The sequence below is a fragment of the Ixodes scapularis genome, unplaced genomic scaffold (assembly GCF_016920785.2).
Source record: "Ixodes scapularis isolate PalLabHiFi unplaced genomic scaffold, ASM1692078v2 PGA_scaffold2__306_contigs__length_199485367, whole genome shotgun sequence".
Lineage (NCBI taxonomy): Eukaryota > Metazoa > Arthropoda > Arachnida > Ixodida > Ixodidae > Ixodes > Ixodes scapularis.
This window is the reverse complement of record NW_024609857.1, coordinates 123606314-123626021: the sequence shown is the minus strand read 5'-3', so window position 1 is coordinate 123626021 and position 19708 is coordinate 123606314. Positions and strand designations below refer to the sequence as shown.

Genomic DNA, 19708 nt, shown 5'->3' with positions numbered 1-19708 from the left:
AATAGTTATTTTGGAGCAGACGCAAATATATATGTTAGCAGGTCATCGCTAAGCAGTAAGTTTGTCTTTTGATATTAAAGCATATTACTCATTATCTTTTGTAATAGAGTACATAGAAATGGTCACAGAAAGTACAAAATGGATGAGCAAGTTTATTTTTAGAAATAAGGCATACGTCCCAGTAGGTTCCGTTTCAAATATTGAGCAAGAAAAAAAAACAAAAATGGTTAAAAACTGAATTATAGCAACATTTCAGCCAAGATAAAGAGTCTCTCCCACTGCCCCTTTTATGCTCATAATTTAAATAGCCTGCGAATGGCTATATAAGTGGCTACGCAGGCTACGTAATTCATGTAGCCCGTCAATGGCCACAAGTGTCTGCCATGTCCATCTCCCCCTCAGCTGCATTGCCACCGCCCAAACTGCGACAGGCAATGGTGTGACACTTCTGGGACGCCACCGATCAGAAATCAAGAGACCACATTTGGGGACACTGTAAACGCACTAGTCGAAGAAATGCTTCAGGCACAATAGGCGAAACGGAGTACAGTGGTATGGCGAAACACCACTTGATCAAACTCTAGTTAAACAAACTTCCGCAAAAGGCCTGCCCCGCCCATTCGCACGCCGCCGTCTCCCCTCCCGCCCGGCAACCTTTCATTGTATCCAATCGATTCGATTGAGCGAATGTTTACCTATTTATTCAAACTTTTTCTTTAGGTCCTTGGAAGAACGTCCAAGCGATATTTCGCTAAGTTTCTTTTTGAGCCGGGTCATTTCACACTCGCCGAGAGGGCCACCAACACCACCGGAATGCGGCGACGCCAGAACTCACAGCTGTTGACGGGGAGAGTCGCAGGCAGGCTTGGGCAGGGACCGGAGTCCCGACTGGAGCTTGTCCAGCTGATGTTCCACAGTGCTGAAGAGGTGCTCCATGCCGCCGCTGGCCTGGCCCGGGCGAGGCACTGGCACGCAAGCAGCTGCCCTTCCCTGGGACGAAACAAGGTTTTTGGGGCGAGATTACGTCTTGAGCCAACAGAGGGCATTGGATGCCTCCAGAGCAACCGAATAAGGTATGCTTCATCCATGTCGCTTAAAATCATTGCCAGTTACTGTAAACGATTGAAATTTTCGCAAAGACCTAGCTTTTGCAAATTTTGCGAACTGAAAAATATTGCGAACAATTCATCTCGCAAGTACTTCGTCACTTCATCGTAATGGATGCATAGCACGTCGTTCCATATAAAGAAATTTTGTGTCCGCAAAACACTTCTGAAAAGTATGCTTTGCGAAATTCGCGAAACATTGAGCCTGCAAAGACGAGTGGTTCACCGAAATTCGAAATTGCAGTCAACACTTTTCCATCCACAGCAAATGATGTAACATTTCCGGGCTTAGACTTTTTGTCGCAGGCAATGAAAGAGCAATACAGTATAGATCACTTACAACGTAACCGCTTATAGTGCAGGACCGGGTATAACGCAGTTTTTTTAAATCACCGGTTCGCCTCCCATAGAACTCCATGTAATTACCTACCACTTACAAGTGCAGGCGCGCGAAGGGAAATACCGGTTATAGTGCAGTTTCTGGAACAGCCCGCCGACCGCGCCGACAACCGGACCAGCGAGCACGCTTCCCTGTGCGACACAAGATAACGGTGCTGACGGCGCTAGCCGCAAGCGGCACTCGCGGGGCAAGGAGGTTGCTCGAAGAAGCAGGGGGAAGCGAAGAGAGAGGCTTCAGTTACCATAGCGACAAAGGGACGCATGCACGTGTCGTTCATATGCGTGCGTCCCTCCGCTGCGTTGGAAAACAACCGCAACGACAGACCAATTGCAGGTCGAGGAGAAGTGTTCGCGCGCGTTGCATGCCGGTTGCGGGCCGGCTTCTTCTATCCGCGAACATGGCGTCGGTTGTGATCGTCGTCGTAGACGGCGTGGTGGAAGCTCATCGTTCCGCGTAAAAGCGCTATCCTTGACTATGAATTTTCGTCGTGTGTCACTATGTTAACCCAGCACGTACTAGAAGGGAAGATCCACCTACTCGTGCGGCGATGTCGTGGCGGCAGAAACGCCCGTGTCGCTCTCAAGACGGCAGAAACGCCCGTGTCGTCGTGTTTGTTTACTTCGACTACAGTGGTGCTTTCTAAGCATTTGTGTCCTCGAACATCGCCCGGCAGCTTTTACGGCAACACTTGATCTGGGTTTTCTGCTGCCTTTTATTTTTATAGTTGGCGATGGTGTCAGCATGATGAGACAGATTGTCTTTTTGACAAGACAGGCATAAATGAGACATTTGTGAAAAGGGAAATGTTAACAGCAAAGGTAAGGTGATTGATTGAAACACCACAGTTGGGCCATAGCTTAGTTTAAAAAAAATTTAGATCTTTAAGTCGTAAAAAAAAAAGCACACAGACAGATTTATGTTTTGCATGCCACACCGACTGGACATCCAAATTTTTTTTTTCTTGGCTAAAAAGACAAAACTGCCCCTTAACAGTCAAGAAAAAACTTTTTAAAAGAATAAAGACATTATTTATTCATAAAATGATGATGTACTTTTCACAATCAAAGCCAAAAACAAACAAACAAACAAAACGTCGCAATGCTGTTTTTTTTTTTTTTTTCGGTACCCTCGAGTGGAAATAGGCAAAGCCAATGCATTCCAAGGAGTTTTTCTGCTACCAGAGACTGCAAGCTCACCAGGGGCGCTGCGATCAGTTTTTGCCCGCACGCCGCGAGAGTTCCCAGTAATGGTTGTTGAGGTGTCTGGCTAAAGCTATTTATTGCTCGAGCAACAGGTGGGAGACTGGCAGTGCAAAAATGTGGACGATAACCTCTTCATCTGCTTTTTCGCACCGGAACATGATCACACTGGAGCATGGTCACGTCTCCATTGGATCGAACCCTGGCACCTCGGCCAGGATTCGAACCTGCCACTCCGGGATCCGTAGGCCGGCGCTCCGCCTCAAAGCTACTGAGGCAACCAGCACCCCTTAAATTTGCCAAAGTAAGAAAAAAAAAGGCATTTTCTATTAGGATATGCCTAGCTTGCGTGAAAACATTGGATGACGCAAAGGGCTGCTGTGGCATTTATTCTTCATAATGAATAGGATCAAAAGAGAGTCAACTTTATTTTATTTTCCTTCTCTGTCGTAATACGTGCCACAATGCTCCATAACGCTAATTCTTTCATAATAATTTTTTTTCTCGACTCGGGCAAACTCTTATTTCAAATAATAAATTACCGACCTAGGGGAGCTTTACAATCGATTACACAACTGATTCATGTGGTACTTTCAAAGAGCTGTAGTGTCATCAAGTGTTAAATGGGACATTTCCAGACTATAATGTTCATTAGTTAAATTTTGGGCGGCACAGAATAACAGGTACTTGCCGTTTGAAGAGTGTTCATTATGACGAGACTTCATTAATTTTTTTTAACGACGGTTATGTTAGTGATGATTTCTTAATGATGCAATCTACTCTGTGCACAAACAAAGTGGGCATTTTCGAAGGTGCGCCACGCCATAAGGATTTTACGCGCAGACTACGTGGCGGGTGCGGACTCTACACCAGTAGAAAATACCACAATTAGGAAACCGAGACTTCAACGCTGTACCCACCGATTCTGCAGAGCTGCTGGTGCCCGTGGATGAAGACAGGTCCGGGGTCTCCATCTCGGCGATGGTGCTGAGCATGCGTGGCACCAGCACCTCTTGATTGGCCAGCAGGCGAGGGGGAGGGCAGGGGCGTGGCCTCTTCTCCCATTGCTCTTCCACCCACCCGTCGTCCTCCCCCTCCGAGGAGGGAGAGCCCTGCCAACGCTCCGAGGGCTCAGAGTCGCGGCTCGCCGGAGAATCCTCCACCGGACTGCTTCGGATGCCTGCCGATTCCGACGAAAGTGTGCGGGATGCAGTGCGCGGCCGAGTGGAGAGTGCACCGCAGCCTGGCAGCGTGTGCAATAAAAGCCTATAGCCCAGTAAGACAGGCTAATTTAGTGCAGTTCAACCGAGTGCAATGCAGCTCACCGAACGTCACTAGAAATGTTTCACTGCCGCACGGAAAAATTAGAGTCACTTGCAAATGATGGCAATGACGATGGATAGAGTACAATTAGACACGTAAATTGTTACAGTTACCGGAATAACCGAGACATTAATGTCTCGGCCCTACCGATATTTTGTCTATTTAATAAAGACACATTAAAAACAATGTTACATTCATGAATGATCTTTATGCAAATTGGATGATTCTGATCGATCATTGCAAGATAAAGAAGCATTCCGCTTCGTTCCACAGAGGCCTACAACAAGGCCCCAACACTGCCTTATTAGGTTGATTATTGTGTTACCTCGTACAGCTTCATGCTAAAACAAGTGCAGGTTCTATCCTCCCCTGCTAAGCAAGGTATCACTGAAATGACGGACTTTGTCATCGTCTTCTATCGATTCACCGCGGCATTAACCTTAGAACCGATCAGCCTAAACTGTAAGGCTAAGTTCACCCCACAATTCGTTTTGCAATGACACTCTGTCCTTTCTTTTACAAATTTCTAATTCTCTTTAGAACAGAATTTACTCCATATTTTTGCATTCTGTGTTATGTTTTACAGTTGAACAACTGTTATCGAGGCCACACACTCGATCGAGTGAAGAGAGTTCATCAAACTCATTTGGAGCCAAGTGTGTTCTTCAGGAAGAAGTAGTGTGGCACACTACAGAATTGACACTAAAGGCAAAGTGCAGGTGGTTGAAGTGCACTAAATTAGCCTGTTTGACTGGAGTATTAAAGGGGCACAGAAATGCTTTTTGTAGAAGCTTGTTTTTTATGACATTGTTGGACTTTAGACAATAAAAATGAACAGTTCTAGATTGCAAGACAACCTAATAAACACACAAGAATAGATATACACTGGCAATATTTTCTCTCTTGTGGGAATGGGTTGGTAGGGGGGGGGGGGGGGCACCCTTGTGTCCCCACCACCTCTATAAAATTTGACCAATAAAAATAGTTCATTGAGTGGAGATTCTGAACCTTACTTTTATGGCTCTTTCTATGCGTGTTGTGCATTCACCAATTCTTTATGTCTGTGCCTGCTTATAAATAGGTCTGTGTGGATAAAAGTATATGTAGCTATATTCCTATAGCAAATTGCAACTTTGCCTCATCATATATAGATGAATTTCTTATAATCCAAACTTCCGATATTTTAAGCTAAAGTCTGTGGCTTCCTGGAGTTTGAATTAATGAGAGTCGACCACCACAATCTGCAAGCTTAGCCACTAGATCTAGATTCCCTGTGCTCCCTCCTCCTGTCTTACACGTGGTTCCAGGGGAAGCGAGAGGCGATGGAGCAGTCCCTCCCCTCGCCTGCACGATGCTCCGAGTCGCCGCGAACCAAGGAGGAGACGCCCCCCGGATATCGGCACGAAACGGGGTGCCGGCGGCGGCCGCGTCGCACGAACTCGGGTTCTCTGGTTGGCAAACAGAAGATGCAAAGCAATACAGTAAGACCTCCGAGACATCTCTCATGGCTCGATCCCCTCTTTCTCTTAACCCCAAAATGAGGAAAAGGTGGTGAGGTTTCTGTTCTTATCCACACATTCATCAATGGGAGCCAGATGACATGGGCACTAAACCGAGCTGTCGGTACTCGAGGAAGGTACCTTGGACTGCACACTTCTGCCTTAGGCTATCGAGAAGGACTCATCCCCCTTCCCTCTATTACAACTGCAGGAAGGTGACTTACGTCTGGCTTAAACTCGAGCGAGAATCTGTACCGGTGAACCTTTACCACATGGTTTTCTATGCACGGAGACATATCTTACAGCTTGCTTGATTTCTTTCGTAATCGGAGACACGAAGGAACATCAGCTGGTAGTACTCAGTTTTCGTGTGCACCACCAGCTACTGGATGTTAGGACGAGGCAATCCACATGCATGCCTCCAGGCTGCTATGGGAAGTATATAGGTAAATAAGCAAATAAATAAATAAATAAATCTTACAGTCTCGATCATGCTGATAAATGCTGATAAGCACAGAAGGTGCGATAGGCCTTCCAGGAAAGAAGAGAAGGGCATCTGAACGGCCTACCGAAGATTTGCTTTCATTTCTGACACGCCGCGAGATGGTGCTACAAGCCTAAAAAGACAGCAAAACATGCGAGCTCATTTACGTGTGAGCTCATTTACACGCTGCACGAATTGGCTCTTTTGCATGGTCCTTACCGCTGACCCTGGATAGCTGTCAGCAAAGCACTGACTCACAGCCTCGAGGTGGCAAGTTTTTACGTGGTTTCTCATATCAGGGGTTCTCAAACTTTTTGGTCTCACGGAACCCCAGGAAGCCTCAAAAACTGCTGCGGAACCCTCCCCCCCTCCATATTTGCCGACCGAGAAGCAACAGATGCACAATTGTAGGCAATTTTGCTTGTGTTGCTTCCCATATATCCCCCACCATATCAATCGCGATGTCAGTACAAAGTGAGATGAAGGCGCTTTGCATGGTCCTGCCGCGCAGCCTGCGGCGGGGGAGGGGGAGGGGGGATTGGGGGGAGGGGGGGGTGGCACTTTGGGTGTTTGCGGAACCCATGAGACCAGCTCGTGGAACCCAGTTTGAGAACCCCTGCCCTATATGCGTAATGCTTCTCGGTGTCGGTTGCTTGTAACAACCGGCTGCTACAGCCAGACATTAGACCTTTCCAGTAATTGCCTTCTGTATGCTGCCATCTTTGACTACTGGACAATGAAACGTGTGCAGTAGTTCTCTTCCAAGAAAAATAACACATTGTGCGTGATGTGTCTGCGGGCGATGTGTCCGCGGGTGATGTGTCCGTGGGCGATGTGTCTGCGGGTGATGTGTCTGTGTTGAGCTTATGCCAAAGCGCACCCCAAGAACGAGAAAGCGGAGGACGGACGAGCGCACACACAGCTGGTGCACCTCAGGTTACGTTCAGGGTTGTTTTCGCCCTATATTATGCAAGAATAACATCCGCTTCATCCGCTGGCTTTCGAGAATGTGTTCCTCGGGGGATTGGTGCTCGTGAGAATACCTGACACCTGAGGATTGGAGCAGCCCGGAGCCAGACACACGGCGCGCCCTTCTTCCATGTATTTTCTGGCAAATATAATATTGCCTGAATTTATGTATGGTCACTGAACAACATAACGTTGAACATAACAGTGCGTGTGTCCACAGCCAAGTGACTCGGCATCTTTTGCCAGGATGGTAAGTGCTGGAAAGGTCTACAGCCAAACATTACAGAACTCCATGGAAATCGGCCAATAAAACACATTCCGCATTAAAACAACACCCATACCCGTAGTACTATCAGAGTGGGGAGATTAGAGGAGAAAGCCGCCGCAAGCTCACCGAGTTGAGACGTGTCTGGCACAAAGGGCGAGGCCGGTGAGGAAGAGCCCTCCGAGGGTGCCGCCCGCGGCCGGCACACAAGGGGCCGCCACACCTCCTCCCGCTCCAGCCTCAGCTCCTCCAGACGTGCCTCCATGTTGAGGCCGAAAGACTGGCGCATCCGGACCGGGGGCGGCAGCCAGCGCGGGCTCTCCTCCGAGTCGTCCGAAAGCGGCGATACTCGAGCCACCCGCCGCAATGCGTCCACCGCCGCGGGAGACGCTCCGGCTGCGACGGACGACGCCAGAGCCACCGTCTGGAACGTCGCGACGGGCGACGCTGCGACCGTGGCAGATGACGCGTCGGCAACGGTGGGTGACGAGGCGAGGAAAAGGGGCGAGCCCCAGCTTTGGCGCCGTCGCCGTCTCCTGTGGGTGACGTTGGCGAGAGAAGTGGTGTGGACCAGGAAACTGTCCGGGCTCTCGTTCTTGGCGACGCAAGCCGGCTCGCCGGTGTATGTTCTCGGAGCGTCCCCTGCGTGACATGCATCATTTGGCTGTTGTCTCTATGTGTAGTTGGAAAACAAACGAAACACAAACGGCAGAGCATGTGGCTTTCGACACACGCTGCGCTACCTGGAGGCCGACAAAACTGCGGGTGGAGGGAGCTGCGAGGGCTGCGCCATGTTTGCACTGCTTTATTGGTTCTTTTTTACAGTAGACCCCCATTAATTAAACTCGGGGAAGCCACGAGTTTTGTATGAATTGTAAGAAATTCATTTAAATATGAGGCACGATAAAATTATGATTAGGTATATGGATGACTACACATACAAAGCAGATATACAATTATTTCCTCTACACAGGCCTAGGTTATCTCGATTTATGTAAACTTCCTGCACTTATGCGCTCTTAGAAAGCACACAGTGGGGTATCTGAGGTGTACACCCACATGATAAAATCCACCGTCGAAGCCTAATCGAGCCGCGGGTGTTGCCTATAAAATGCGTAGAGGAGCAGTCCACGAAGCACCGGCACGCACTTTCTGCACCATCGTCGGCGACAGGTTTGGAGGCAGAGCTACTACTATACTTGGCACCAATTACTTTGCAGTACGTCGTCGAAGCTAATGCAGCCTCCACATTGCAGCAGCCCCGTAGCAAAAGCATGTGGCTTTGTCTGGAATCTCATTTGCGCCCGCTCTCAAGCAAAAAGGACTTGCTGAAGCACTGCAGAAGTTACGGTAGCCTCGACAACATAGCACGAAATAGTTTACGCTGAGCAAAGGTGCCTAACCTGCCGCAGATTATAGCTCCAACAGTCATGGAAGGAAATCAAACGGACCCATAAAATACTCAAACATGCGGACTCTGAAAGCGCTGTACAAGAGCCCACAGCTGCTCAAGCAATCTACTGTGCTGTTCAACATTGCAGCCTGGGATCCGAATATCGTAACATAGTGCCCGTGCAAATTTGGGTAAGAATCTGGAAAATTGGGATCGAGCATTCTCCAAGATCCCACAGTTTGAGTAACCCTACTTTAGGGTGAATATGCTACGGTGGAAATAAGACTGCGGCAATGATGCCGCCGATTCCTCACCCTGTGCAGGTGGCGACGATGGCAGTGGCACCGCTGCAACCATCTTGGGCAGTGGTGGCGGTCGTGACCACAGCCTGTCTGCACCCACCGCAACGTCAGCTGCCAACGGTTGGTGGTCCGCGGAGCATCCATCTGGCCACGCACAAGAAACAGATCTTAGTCTATCTAGTCCTATCATTTGGCAGCGAGAAGGCTGTGGTTTGGCAGTATAAAGTTGCGCGTCCTAGCTCAATTCATGCGACACTGAGACACCCTTTATTTTGACAAGTTAAGGGCAACTCCGCTTCATTTTTGATATTTAGAAAATTATGCAGCCCTCTTCAGTATCGTACAGGATGACCCTATGTCAAATATTAGAATCTCATTCCGTCTAGTATATATTTATTAAACTGGCCAGCAAACTTTCAAATGAGCCAAGTCGCCGAAATCTGCCAATTCTAGTGTGCGACGTGAGGCGCAATCGTCAGCGCAGTCAATGCGACGGAGTTGGAGCGGCCAACGTTGAATCACTTTCGAATCACTTCACAACGTTGAATCACTTTGACATTCGGGGAATGTCAAAAGACATTCCCCGAATGTAGCGATAAGTGCCTGCGCCACATTCTGACAACGTTGATAGAATGTTCTTACGTAAACCTTCAACATTCCAAGAATGTTGTCTATGTTATTTTGAACATTCCCGGAATGTTCTCAGAACGTTCTCGTGCTACGTGGGATGCGCTTCCCCTAACAGCTAAAGATGGTCCATAAACAATAAAAGAAGAGATATGCCTACAGTATGCCTACTTGAAATCATGAGTCATCATAACAAGAGAACAAAAACTTCCAGGTGAAGAAGGAAGACCAGCGAAGCTGTAGTGTGGTGGGAATGAAGTAATGCTTAGCAGCAAGTCAGCGAGCTAGAACGGAAAGGCTCGAAAGGTTGCCACCGTCACTCATAGATGGCGGTAGCTGTCCAGAGTTTCATGTCATTTGTTTGCTGACAGACACAATACTGGGGAAACTAGCCCTTAACAGCTCTGCTGTAAAACTGAGATAAGCCTAGTTTCAAGATAAGCGAGATATTGAATTTTCATTGCACTGATCACGCATTGTGCGAATTGAACCCTTTCAACAATCGCGCCAACTGACTTGACACTCACAGGCACATGGTGTCACGGAGAGAAAAAAAATCGACTGCAACAAAATTATCAACCTTAAACACTAAAAAAAAAAAAAAAAAGAAAAAAAAAAACTAAAATGATTTTTTAGTTTAAAAAAAGAAGAAATGAAAAAGACAGAGTGGAAGATAATGTTGAGGGCAAGGCAGAGAGAAACAGCGGCACCAGCCACCAAGCTGTGTCAGAGGAGAAATAAAAGTATGATAACAAAGGTGCTTCAGGCGCAGTGATGTGATTGGCCTAAGCCGTTTTGGAGCACCTTTCGGAGCAGCTGAAACAGTGTTTTGGAGTAGCAAAAGTGGCTTTTGGAGCAGCCAAAACAGTGTTTTGTAGAAGTAAACATGGCTTTTGGAGCAGCCAAAACAGTGTTTTGTAGAAGTAAACATGGCTTTTGGAGCAGCCAAAACAGTGTTTTGGAACAGAAAAAAAATGGCTTTTGAAGCAGATATTCTTAAAAAAATAAAAATATGTTTTAAGGGCTGAACAAATAAAATGCACTTTGCTCGCCACAATAAAAAAAAGTATGGTCAAGTTAGACCACCTGGGAGTACATGTTAACTGAAATGCCAATGACATGACATTTGGAATGCTTCAGTTAAGTTATACATATATATGTGCCCACTATAGATAAATAAGAACCAAACTGCACATAAATTTATTTGAATATGACCAGCTTACTAGTAAATATCAAAGCATACAGTTGACTAGTTATATAATAAAATAAGTTGAAGCAGTCTATGACTGATGAAATATGTAACTAGTCCAGTGCAACGTGAAACTGTACACAAGAAAAAGGTGCAGTACGACTAGCGGCTGCTTTTCCATTTGCTTTTCCAAACTTTCTGAAAGGCTGCTGTAAGCCACGCTTTGCCTTCAACAAGTAATGAATGTCCACTTTCAATGTCTCCAAAGAGACATTTAGACATCCCAGAAGTGTACAGTGCTGCCTTCAACAAGTAATGAATGTCCACTTTCAATGTCTCCAAAGAGACATTGAGAAATCATACAAGTGTACAGTGCTGTATGTGTTGCTGAGCAATTCCAAGAAACCACTTGCCACCGCTTTACTGGTTCCCGATGTGCCAGATTTTCATCAAAAGCAAACAAACGTAAAGCGATGGATTGCAAGAGTCTTGGCTGGTGCCTCTGTTATGCAATCATGTTCGCATGCATGTGAGGACAACTTCGGCAGCTTGCAGTTGCACGCACTTCGTCATGCGAACGGAGACGGCTGTTCGGTCGAAACGAAAATCATGCTACTCCGCTCCGCCGCCAACCAATTTCCAAAATTGTATGCAAACTGTAACGGTCCAGCATACAACAAAAAACGGACCAGCAGCGCATGCTTAATAGGCCGGCAGGCGAGGTACTTGCTAAATGCACAGAAAAAAAAAAGCCCCTGAGCCAATCAATGCAAGACATTGTGAGTCAGGGTCAAAAAGTTCTTGGCGTGCTTCGTGCAACGACTGAACTCGAGACAAACAAGCGCGTTGTGCAGTTTCAGCATGCAGACATTGCCTTTTTCCTTTAGCTCACTGCTCTTCACCAACTTTCTTTCGCGGCAAACTTTTCACGTAGCAGGGTCCCTCTCAAAAGAAAGCCCACCGAGAGAAACCTAGGTAATCAGTACTTCGACAAAGCCGTCTTTGAGTTAAAGAAGGATTTTCGTAGCAACGTATGATTTAAACAAGAACAGGAATGTTGGTGACCTTGCGGCAGTCCTTATGTGCAGTGACATGGGGACGGCAACACCCAAATTCATGCAACCACCGTGACTGGTAGGCAGGGACGAAACATGGTTTTCCCACGGCCGTGACTTTCAGGAGCGAGTGCTTCAGATCACAAAGTAACTCCCGCCATGCAAAAATGTGGTTTCATTTCACATCACGACGGTGTGACTGGTACCCGGCACGCTAGCATCGGAGCGTCCATACACGCTTGCACCTATCCATACAAAAATTTTAAAAAAATGACGCGAGACGAGACCCACGAGACGACGAGAGTGTGAGAGACGGCAGGAAAACCCATGCAAGACCAGATGGACGATTGATGCAAGGTACTTTGTGTCGGGCGGCCGTTTGCGCCACCTATCTCACGGTACTCAGTTTAGTTTCAGTTTTGAAAGAAGACTTTGAAAGGTGACTTTGGCGCAGGCTTGGCACAGGTTACCCATATTTTGGCACAATGTAGCAGGATGTATCAGGGTTAGCCCCCAGGCGCAGTTTGGCGCAGCAATCACATCACTGCAGGCATCAATTTTCTCTTCTTGGATGCGTTGCTGCACGCATGATGATGCAGAATTTAATATTCGTTTACCTCTTTTTTCCCGTTTGTTTTTGGATTCCTGTTTCTTCTTTAATCAATGTTTAGGCCATTAGTTAATTGCTTGCTGCGTCCTGCCCGTTTTTTTCGGTAATATTTGTTGTCAAAATTTCGAGATATGGTAGGTCCAAAAAACTTTTCAAGATAAGCAATGAGTAAATGCATTGTGCTAATGGGAGCTCATTCTTTGAGAAGAAATCTTCCTACGTCAAGCATTATTTTGAGATAGCAGAGTTTTAGGTAAAGAGGGATCGCTGTATACTTATTTCAAGAGTTCTCTATCGTTTCCCAGCATCTGCAATCCCCTTATATTTTAAATCTTTTTCATATAAAACAAATGCCAAGTCGTTCGTCACAAGGTAGAAATGGAACCTGTGAAAATCCAGGGGGCAATCGGTAAAGGAAGGAACAAACTTACAAAAAGTGCCACTGGATCCAGCTGCCTTTGACTGCACCTGCACCAAGAATGCACTGCTCAATCCAAAGCATTTCAAGTAATGAAATAGGTTCACGCAGGGAGCAAACAAGTGCACATTTATCAAACAGTTTCATGTCATTCCTGGGCTTGACATTTCAATTAAAGCCCATTCACACATGTAGTGCAGTTCCAAGTTGGTACTGTCATTTTCAACATGACTTTGCACTATATTGGCATTGTATTGGACCTTTGCGACTCGAGCAACCTGATGGGGTCGCCACTCGCGATGACAGTAGCAGCCCACCTGCATTCCATTTGCCAAGATCAAGTTCAAAGTTCAAGTTCATTTTAACAAAACTGTTCTTACGATTCTATTATGTCCAACTAAGAGGATACAAGCCATTTGTTCTGGTACCGAATTTCAGTCTAGTTACCTTTTAAGTTGCTCCAAGTCGGCAGAATAAAATGGAGCGCCGAAAGCTGGAAGGTAATTGGGCTACCTCCAACACCATGGGAATCCCCAAAAATCAATAACTTAAAAATTTTTTTATTTTTTTTTTAAAGTTAGTGTTTTTTGTGGTTGGAGACTCGGAAAATTGTAAATGCGCTGCAGCACAACTGTTGCAATGCTGATATTGTGTAAATTTTGTAAGCGTGAGTGATCGCCAAGTTGAGGCAGCTCCCAACTTTACAAAGATTGTGACACTTGCCAACGTCCTTCAGAATAATCAAAGCCCGAGCACTGGCACTTTGACGCCACCCTGGCGAGACGGAGCGCGGACAGGTTGGGCACAAGCGCCGTGTAAGCACTCGGCTGGGCCCCGCACCCAATCTACGCGTCGGAGGATTCTCGGCGTCTGGCTCCGGTCCAATTGCTGCGTCAGCACGATTTGAGCGCGACGACGTTACGTGGTGGTAGATTATATCGTTTAAAGATTCCAACAATCTAATTGGTCTTGTCCAAGCCCCCCCCCCCCCCCCCCCCCCTTCCCTTCCTTACACCAGCAGCTTGTCCCCGGTAAACATACACAGCTGATACAAAGACTGCTCGGTGGTGCTTCCCCAAAGTAAAATCGTCCCAACTGCCTTAGCATGCTTAAAAAGACTTTTTTTTTTTTTATGAGAAGCAAGGATTAAGGATATAAGCTACCCTAGTGGTTGATGTGGAAGATTAAGACATGCAAAATGCCCTTGTTCAAAAGTCCGATTTGTATGTACCGTATTTACACAAATGTAGGTCGACTCATTTTTCTATTTTTGAAAATCTGAAGTGGGGGGGTCGACTTATCATCGAACCAAAGCATTCCACCGACAACGAAAACTAAAACAATCGCGATATCAAGAACACCTCTGCTTGTTAGGAGTCTAGCCAGCTGTACTTGTAGCATTGCGCTATTCTGTGCACCCATTTCACAAATTATTTCTTTTTTTTATTTGAGCAAACGAGTATTATTGACAGCAATTCGCGAATTAACCTGAATGTACGGCGGTGAACAGCGCACAGCACGCCCGACCACCGGGGGTGGTGGCGCTTCTTTTAAGGGCCACTCCGGAGGCCGCTGGAACAGCCTCACAGCTCACTTCCCGCAGCTTCTTTTCAGTTATTCACACGATTCACGGTCACATGTCATATGATCGAGTGTAGAGATCATGCTGGAGCGCTATGTTTTTTTGTATTGACACACGTGATACGGGCAGTTCAGGTTTTCAGTGCTCATTTATGGCAACTCTTTACCCAGAAGCAACCAACAACTGTGCTGTTGGACGCAAGTTCGACCTGTCGGAACGGGTGATGCTCCAGTGGAGTCTGCAATGGCCCTGGACCTTAACCTGTGACGGCAAACAAAGAAGCTTCCGCTGTCCAAACTCTGAATAGGTGGGCATGCCTTCTGGAGCTGAAGGTCAGGCTCGCAACGTATGCCACAAAAGTGCGCAATCGGTCCCCAACCGTGACGTGCAACGCGATCGCCGAGCAAGCGCGGAAGATGCGGTTGATGCTGTCATTTCTGAAGTGCGAGATTTCGTTGGACTACGCCGCCGACGTGGTTAGAGAGTGTAGCGGTGATGATGACGAGACTGACATCACCAGTGCGGACGAGTCATAGTCTAGTCGCGGACGGAGTGAGAATGACAGGGAGCAGCTTCAGTTGTCCCACCTCCAGCGTGAACTTCCTAGTTTCGATAACGCCTGGGCATCTCATGCACCTCGCGCGTGCATGCGCAGCCGAAGCAGGCCTGAAGTCATTGATCATGTGTTGGAGGCTGGGCTTTCGAAACGGATGCTTTGCCCTTCTCTCGAGTTTGCAGTACAATTGAACCTCGATTCAACGAACTCACTGAACCCGCTAATTTTTTCGTTAAATCAGGAACTTCGTAAAATCGAGGAAGGGAGACCTCGCACATAGGCTGTGTGGAAAATCCGAATTTGTTCGTTAAATTCGTAAAACCGGGTTTCGTAAAATCGAGGTTCAACTGTACAGTGTGCACCAAAATACTTTTTTTTTTGCTGATGTTGACTTACAATGGAGTCGACTTACAATCGTGTGCATGCGGAATGTGGTTGGGCACCGGTTAGGAGCCTGGTAGACTCTTTGCTTTCAACATGCACTCGCTGCCTGTCGTTGTGCCTGCCGTGGGTGTCACGAAGTGTAACCAAAGGCAGGAAGCTCGCAATACAGGTGGGGAATCTACTGGGTCTCTAATGTAGACGCGGTGCAACCATCGCAAACTCTCGTCTTTGTGAGACAAGAAAAAATGTACGGCTCTGACGAGAGCGGCAATGCCATTTTCCCACGCACCTCCTTGAGTGGCGTGCCTGACGTCTGGGTTCCGCAGTCGTCGAGCAGCCTCATGTAGAACTGGAAGGGATGCGAAACAAAGTCAACGGTGCAAGCATCTACTTTTCCTGTCAGCAGTATGCTGCCTGTATGAAGAAAAAGAGTGCGCATTTCGCCGGCTGGCACCACGAAAAATGGGTCAGTTTCGAGCCTCGTTTTGGCGAGGCCAAGCCTTCAAAGGCAGCACAACGTCCCCCCCCCAAAAAAAAGACCAAAGCCGGATTGGAAAGCAGTGACTAATGTAGAGTCGGCTTCGGCGTTGGCTGGCAGTTGGCGCTTGCGACACGGAAGGGCGTTGTTTTTTAATCGCAAGTCGGGTGAACTAGATCTACCAAACGCAGTTTAAGTGGACTGACTGAAAAGTTTTTACAACATTCCAAGCTCCCATTTAGTGGGCAAACATGGTCAAAAGGGGGTGCTTCTCTGTAAAAAAACAAAACAAAAAAACATTGATAGATGAAACTATGCCCACAAATAAAAAAGCGAGCTTTCTCTTTTAACCCCCTGTGCGCCAGATTTCGTGCAGTCAAACGTCCTCGCAATATTGTGCAGGTGGGGAAATTTTTCCACCAAATCTAGTGGCCAATTGTTCCCGCTAAATCTAGCGGAAGAATTTTTCCGACAAATTTAGTGGGAAAATTTTTCCGACAAATTTAGTGGGAAAATTTTCCCGCTAAGGTTGGCGGGGAAATAGTTCCGCCAAATTTAGCAGGGGAACTTACCGGGAAATTGTCCCACAATTTCCCGGTAAATTCCCCTCCGTACCCTTCCCTCCTCCTCCTCAAGAGCTCCGCTCTAATTTGACATTACAAAGAATTGTAAACGCTTCATTTTTTGATGGCATGTAATGTCTTTGTTTAGGCGACTTCTGCTTTGCTGCGTACCTTTGTTGTTGCAGAATGGCAAATCTATGCCGTTTAACCTCACACTTTATTGTGAACACTGAACTCTAGAAATTAGTACTGAACTTGGTATTCGACATTTGAAGACAAGAAAGTTACGCTTCCGAATAAGAAAAGACAGAGTAAGGCCGCTCAAAAGAGTGACCTCGGAGTGCGAGGTCGAGGTGCCACTGCATAGCATGGCATTTCCAAAGAATTCAATACGAGAGATATGTTCTAGGTTGAAGGCACGCAGACACCAATGAACTTTTTGACCATAGTCTGTCTTTTATAAATAAACAATTCTCACAGAGCGTGCTACAGTGTCACCGAAACCAAAACTTCCATTGGCCACGCGGGAAACAAACACCCGGCACTCAAAGGGTTAACGGTGAGAATGTGTTTTTTGAGGGCTTACCTCTCGGAGGCGTGCCTTTCCCTGAGCGGACGTCTTGGCAGAGGCGGGGGTGGGCAGCCGCGGCGACGAGAGCCCGCCCGGGGGTAGCCTCTTGGGTGTGGCAGCCCTGGCCTGCGCAAGATGAAACCACTCCATCTTAGGATTATAACGAGGAACTGCGCTCTCAAAGGAGAACAGCAGTGTATGAACAAGAACAACAAAACATGCTATGCTTGGTCTACGGAGGGACATGGCCTTGGAATTCGAATTTTTCAGGAAAAAAAGCTTCTTTTCATTATGTTCACGTTTATTAAAGGGGCCATGCAACAATATTTGGACTTTGGTCAAATAATTGTGGTAGTCATTAGCTTATATTTAGAAAAACAAAAGCAAAGCAAGTGACGTTTTTGGCGCCTCCAAACCATTCTCAACTCGTACATTGTCTTCCCAAGTCACGTGCGCAGTGATGTGTAATGGGGACAGGGAGGATGCGGCTGGGTTTTCTCTCAAAGTTTCCAGTGCATGCGGCTTCTGCTTGCGATTCACATGGCGACCTTGACGTGGAGGGGGGAAAGAGAGGGTTGGGGGAGAGAGAGCAAAAAGCTTGCCATTCCATAACGAAGTTCGACCGACGTAGCAGCACAATGGGGTGAGGTTAGATAAAGCTCAAGGAAAAAACAGCATTTCTTTTTTTCATCTCGGGCAGGTGGCGCCGTTAAAACTGAATACTATAGTACAACTTTGTCGATGATATGAGGCTCTTGACGCATTTACTCAAGCTGAAACATCAATATTTCTCAAATAATGCATTAGATTAAGCACATAATGGCACATCTTGCCAACTTATTGTATTATACCCATTGTGCGATACACCTTAGTTGCCATGGCCACCACCCTGCGGCTACAAATCGCAAAAGATTCAAGTTGTTTTCTTTGCTATTCCACAGAATCCAGATATTTTCTTTGCTATTACACAGAATCCAGATATATCTCAAAAGAATGAGGCGGTTTTACCATTCCTCTTGGTAAGATAAACAATGTAAAAATTAAAAACTGCAAATTCTTTCGAAGTAAAAATTGTTGCATCGCCTCAAGTTCCAAACAATGGCTTCTAAAAGTTTCATTTAAAAACATGCAGCATTTATCTCGCAAATTATTTTCGGAATGCGAGCAGCCCTCAGTCAGCAGGGAACAAGTCCGTGTTTTTTATATAGGGCTGCTCCATACTCGTTTAACATCGACAAACATTTCGTGGATTGCAATTATGATTTTTTAATATACATTTCCTAATAAAGACAATTTTTTCTGGAGCTTGTTATGCATAGTGAGTTGAAGAATTGGCCTACAAGACTGATACTTTAGATGCCATCACTCCTAGTGGGGTACAATTCACCCTGGAAGTTTGAATCAATTTGAGGAAACTTCAAAAGTTGACCCTCCCAGGCCATGTTCCCCCTTAAAAGCCGACGACCAGACACGAGATTCTGCACGGCAGAAGATCCTCCCCACCATGGAGGAGGAGGAAACAGGCAGCAATGGTGGACAGAGTAGAAGGGGGGAGAGGAGGAAGTGGGGGGAAAGTGGAAAGCACGAACCTAAAGCGACTCCTTTACATTTCCTTAGTACGATCAAAATTAGAGTATGCATCCTCCATTTGACACCCTCACCTTTCTTCACTAACAGACAGTATTGAGGCTGTCCAAAACCGTGCTGCCCGGTTCATTGCATCTGACTACTCACGTTTTTCTAGTGTTACTCGAATGAAATCTGACCTTTCTCTTCCCTTACTTGCTACCCGACGGAAAATGTTTCGCCTGTGCCTATTGCATAAAGTCTATTATTCCCCTCTACTACATCAGACTCTTCTCACTCCGCCAACCTATTCATCCTCTAGACTAGATCATCCGAAAAAAATAGCCCGGCCACGATGTTTTTCCACAGCACATCAAGGCACCCTTCTCCCCGACGCAATTGTGGACTGGAATGGCCTTCCCGGTGACATCGCAGCCATCGAGGATTCCACCACATTTCGCGAAGTGATTCATCAATATTGTATTACCCACTCCCCTCTTTAACGCCTCACGGCCTTGAGGGTATTGTAAATAAATAAATAAATAAATAAAATCTTCAAACCAAGCTTTGTTAACCGCATGCGCTGCATGGCTGTGCTCCCTTCCGTGACTTTTCTGAAAACTGTGCCATGATGTGCATGCCCGTAGCCACGCTTGGCTTGGCCTGGCTTGCCCGCCTGGCGGCTAGTAACGTGCCACGCTCATTCCATTTTTTTGCAGATGGCAAGCAGAGAAGATAAAACCGATGAAAGTGTGCATGGGTGCGACTTCAGCTCGGTCGGCGTAATCGCGAGACTTTTTCATGCTCCCGTAGTTACCGAACTTCTCGAAAACACAAAAATATCCTAAAATTAACCAGTCGTAGAGGCCAAACTTTGAATTGCCGCACACACTTTCCAATTGACTCGAATGTATGACTGCACATCCCTACTTCCAGCCGACCGAAAATTAAGATTAGATGATTTCAAACTACTGGGTATGGACTGCAAGTCCATTCCAGGTTTAAAAAGATAATAAACACAAGGTCACTCACAGGAGTAGGACTGGAGGCGGCAACTCCACGACCAAGATCCTGCTCGGTCTCCCCGAAGAGCTCCCTCTGCTTGAGCGTCATCTCCGACAGAGCTCTCGCCAGGGGGTTGGCAGCAGTGACCGCCGCACAAGACTGAA

The 19708-nt window shown here is 46.7% G+C and overlaps 1 protein-coding gene across 1 annotated transcript in view; it reads right to left on the bottom strand.

The window, feature by feature from the left end:
* LOC115316841 (nascent polypeptide-associated complex subunit alpha, muscle-specific form) overlaps positions 1-19708 on the bottom strand; it is a 39133-nt gene that overhangs the window by 7944 nt on the left and 11481 nt on the right. The window contains exons 6-14 of the mRNA XM_040219483.3: positions 19572-19703; positions 16989-17099; positions 15651-15710; positions 12853-12889; positions 8953-9084; positions 7375-7887; positions 5324-5476; positions 3626-3885; positions 836-990 (exon numbers count right to left, since the gene is read on the bottom strand). Coding sequence (XP_040075417.2) covers positions 836-990; positions 3626-3885; positions 5324-5476; positions 7375-7887; positions 8953-9084; positions 12853-12889; positions 15651-15710; positions 16989-17099; positions 19572-19703 — 1553 coding nt within the window. The remainder of the gene's footprint in view (positions 1-835; positions 991-3625; positions 3886-5323; positions 5477-7374; positions 7888-8952; positions 9085-12852; positions 12890-15650; positions 15711-16988; positions 17100-19571; positions 19704-19708) is intronic.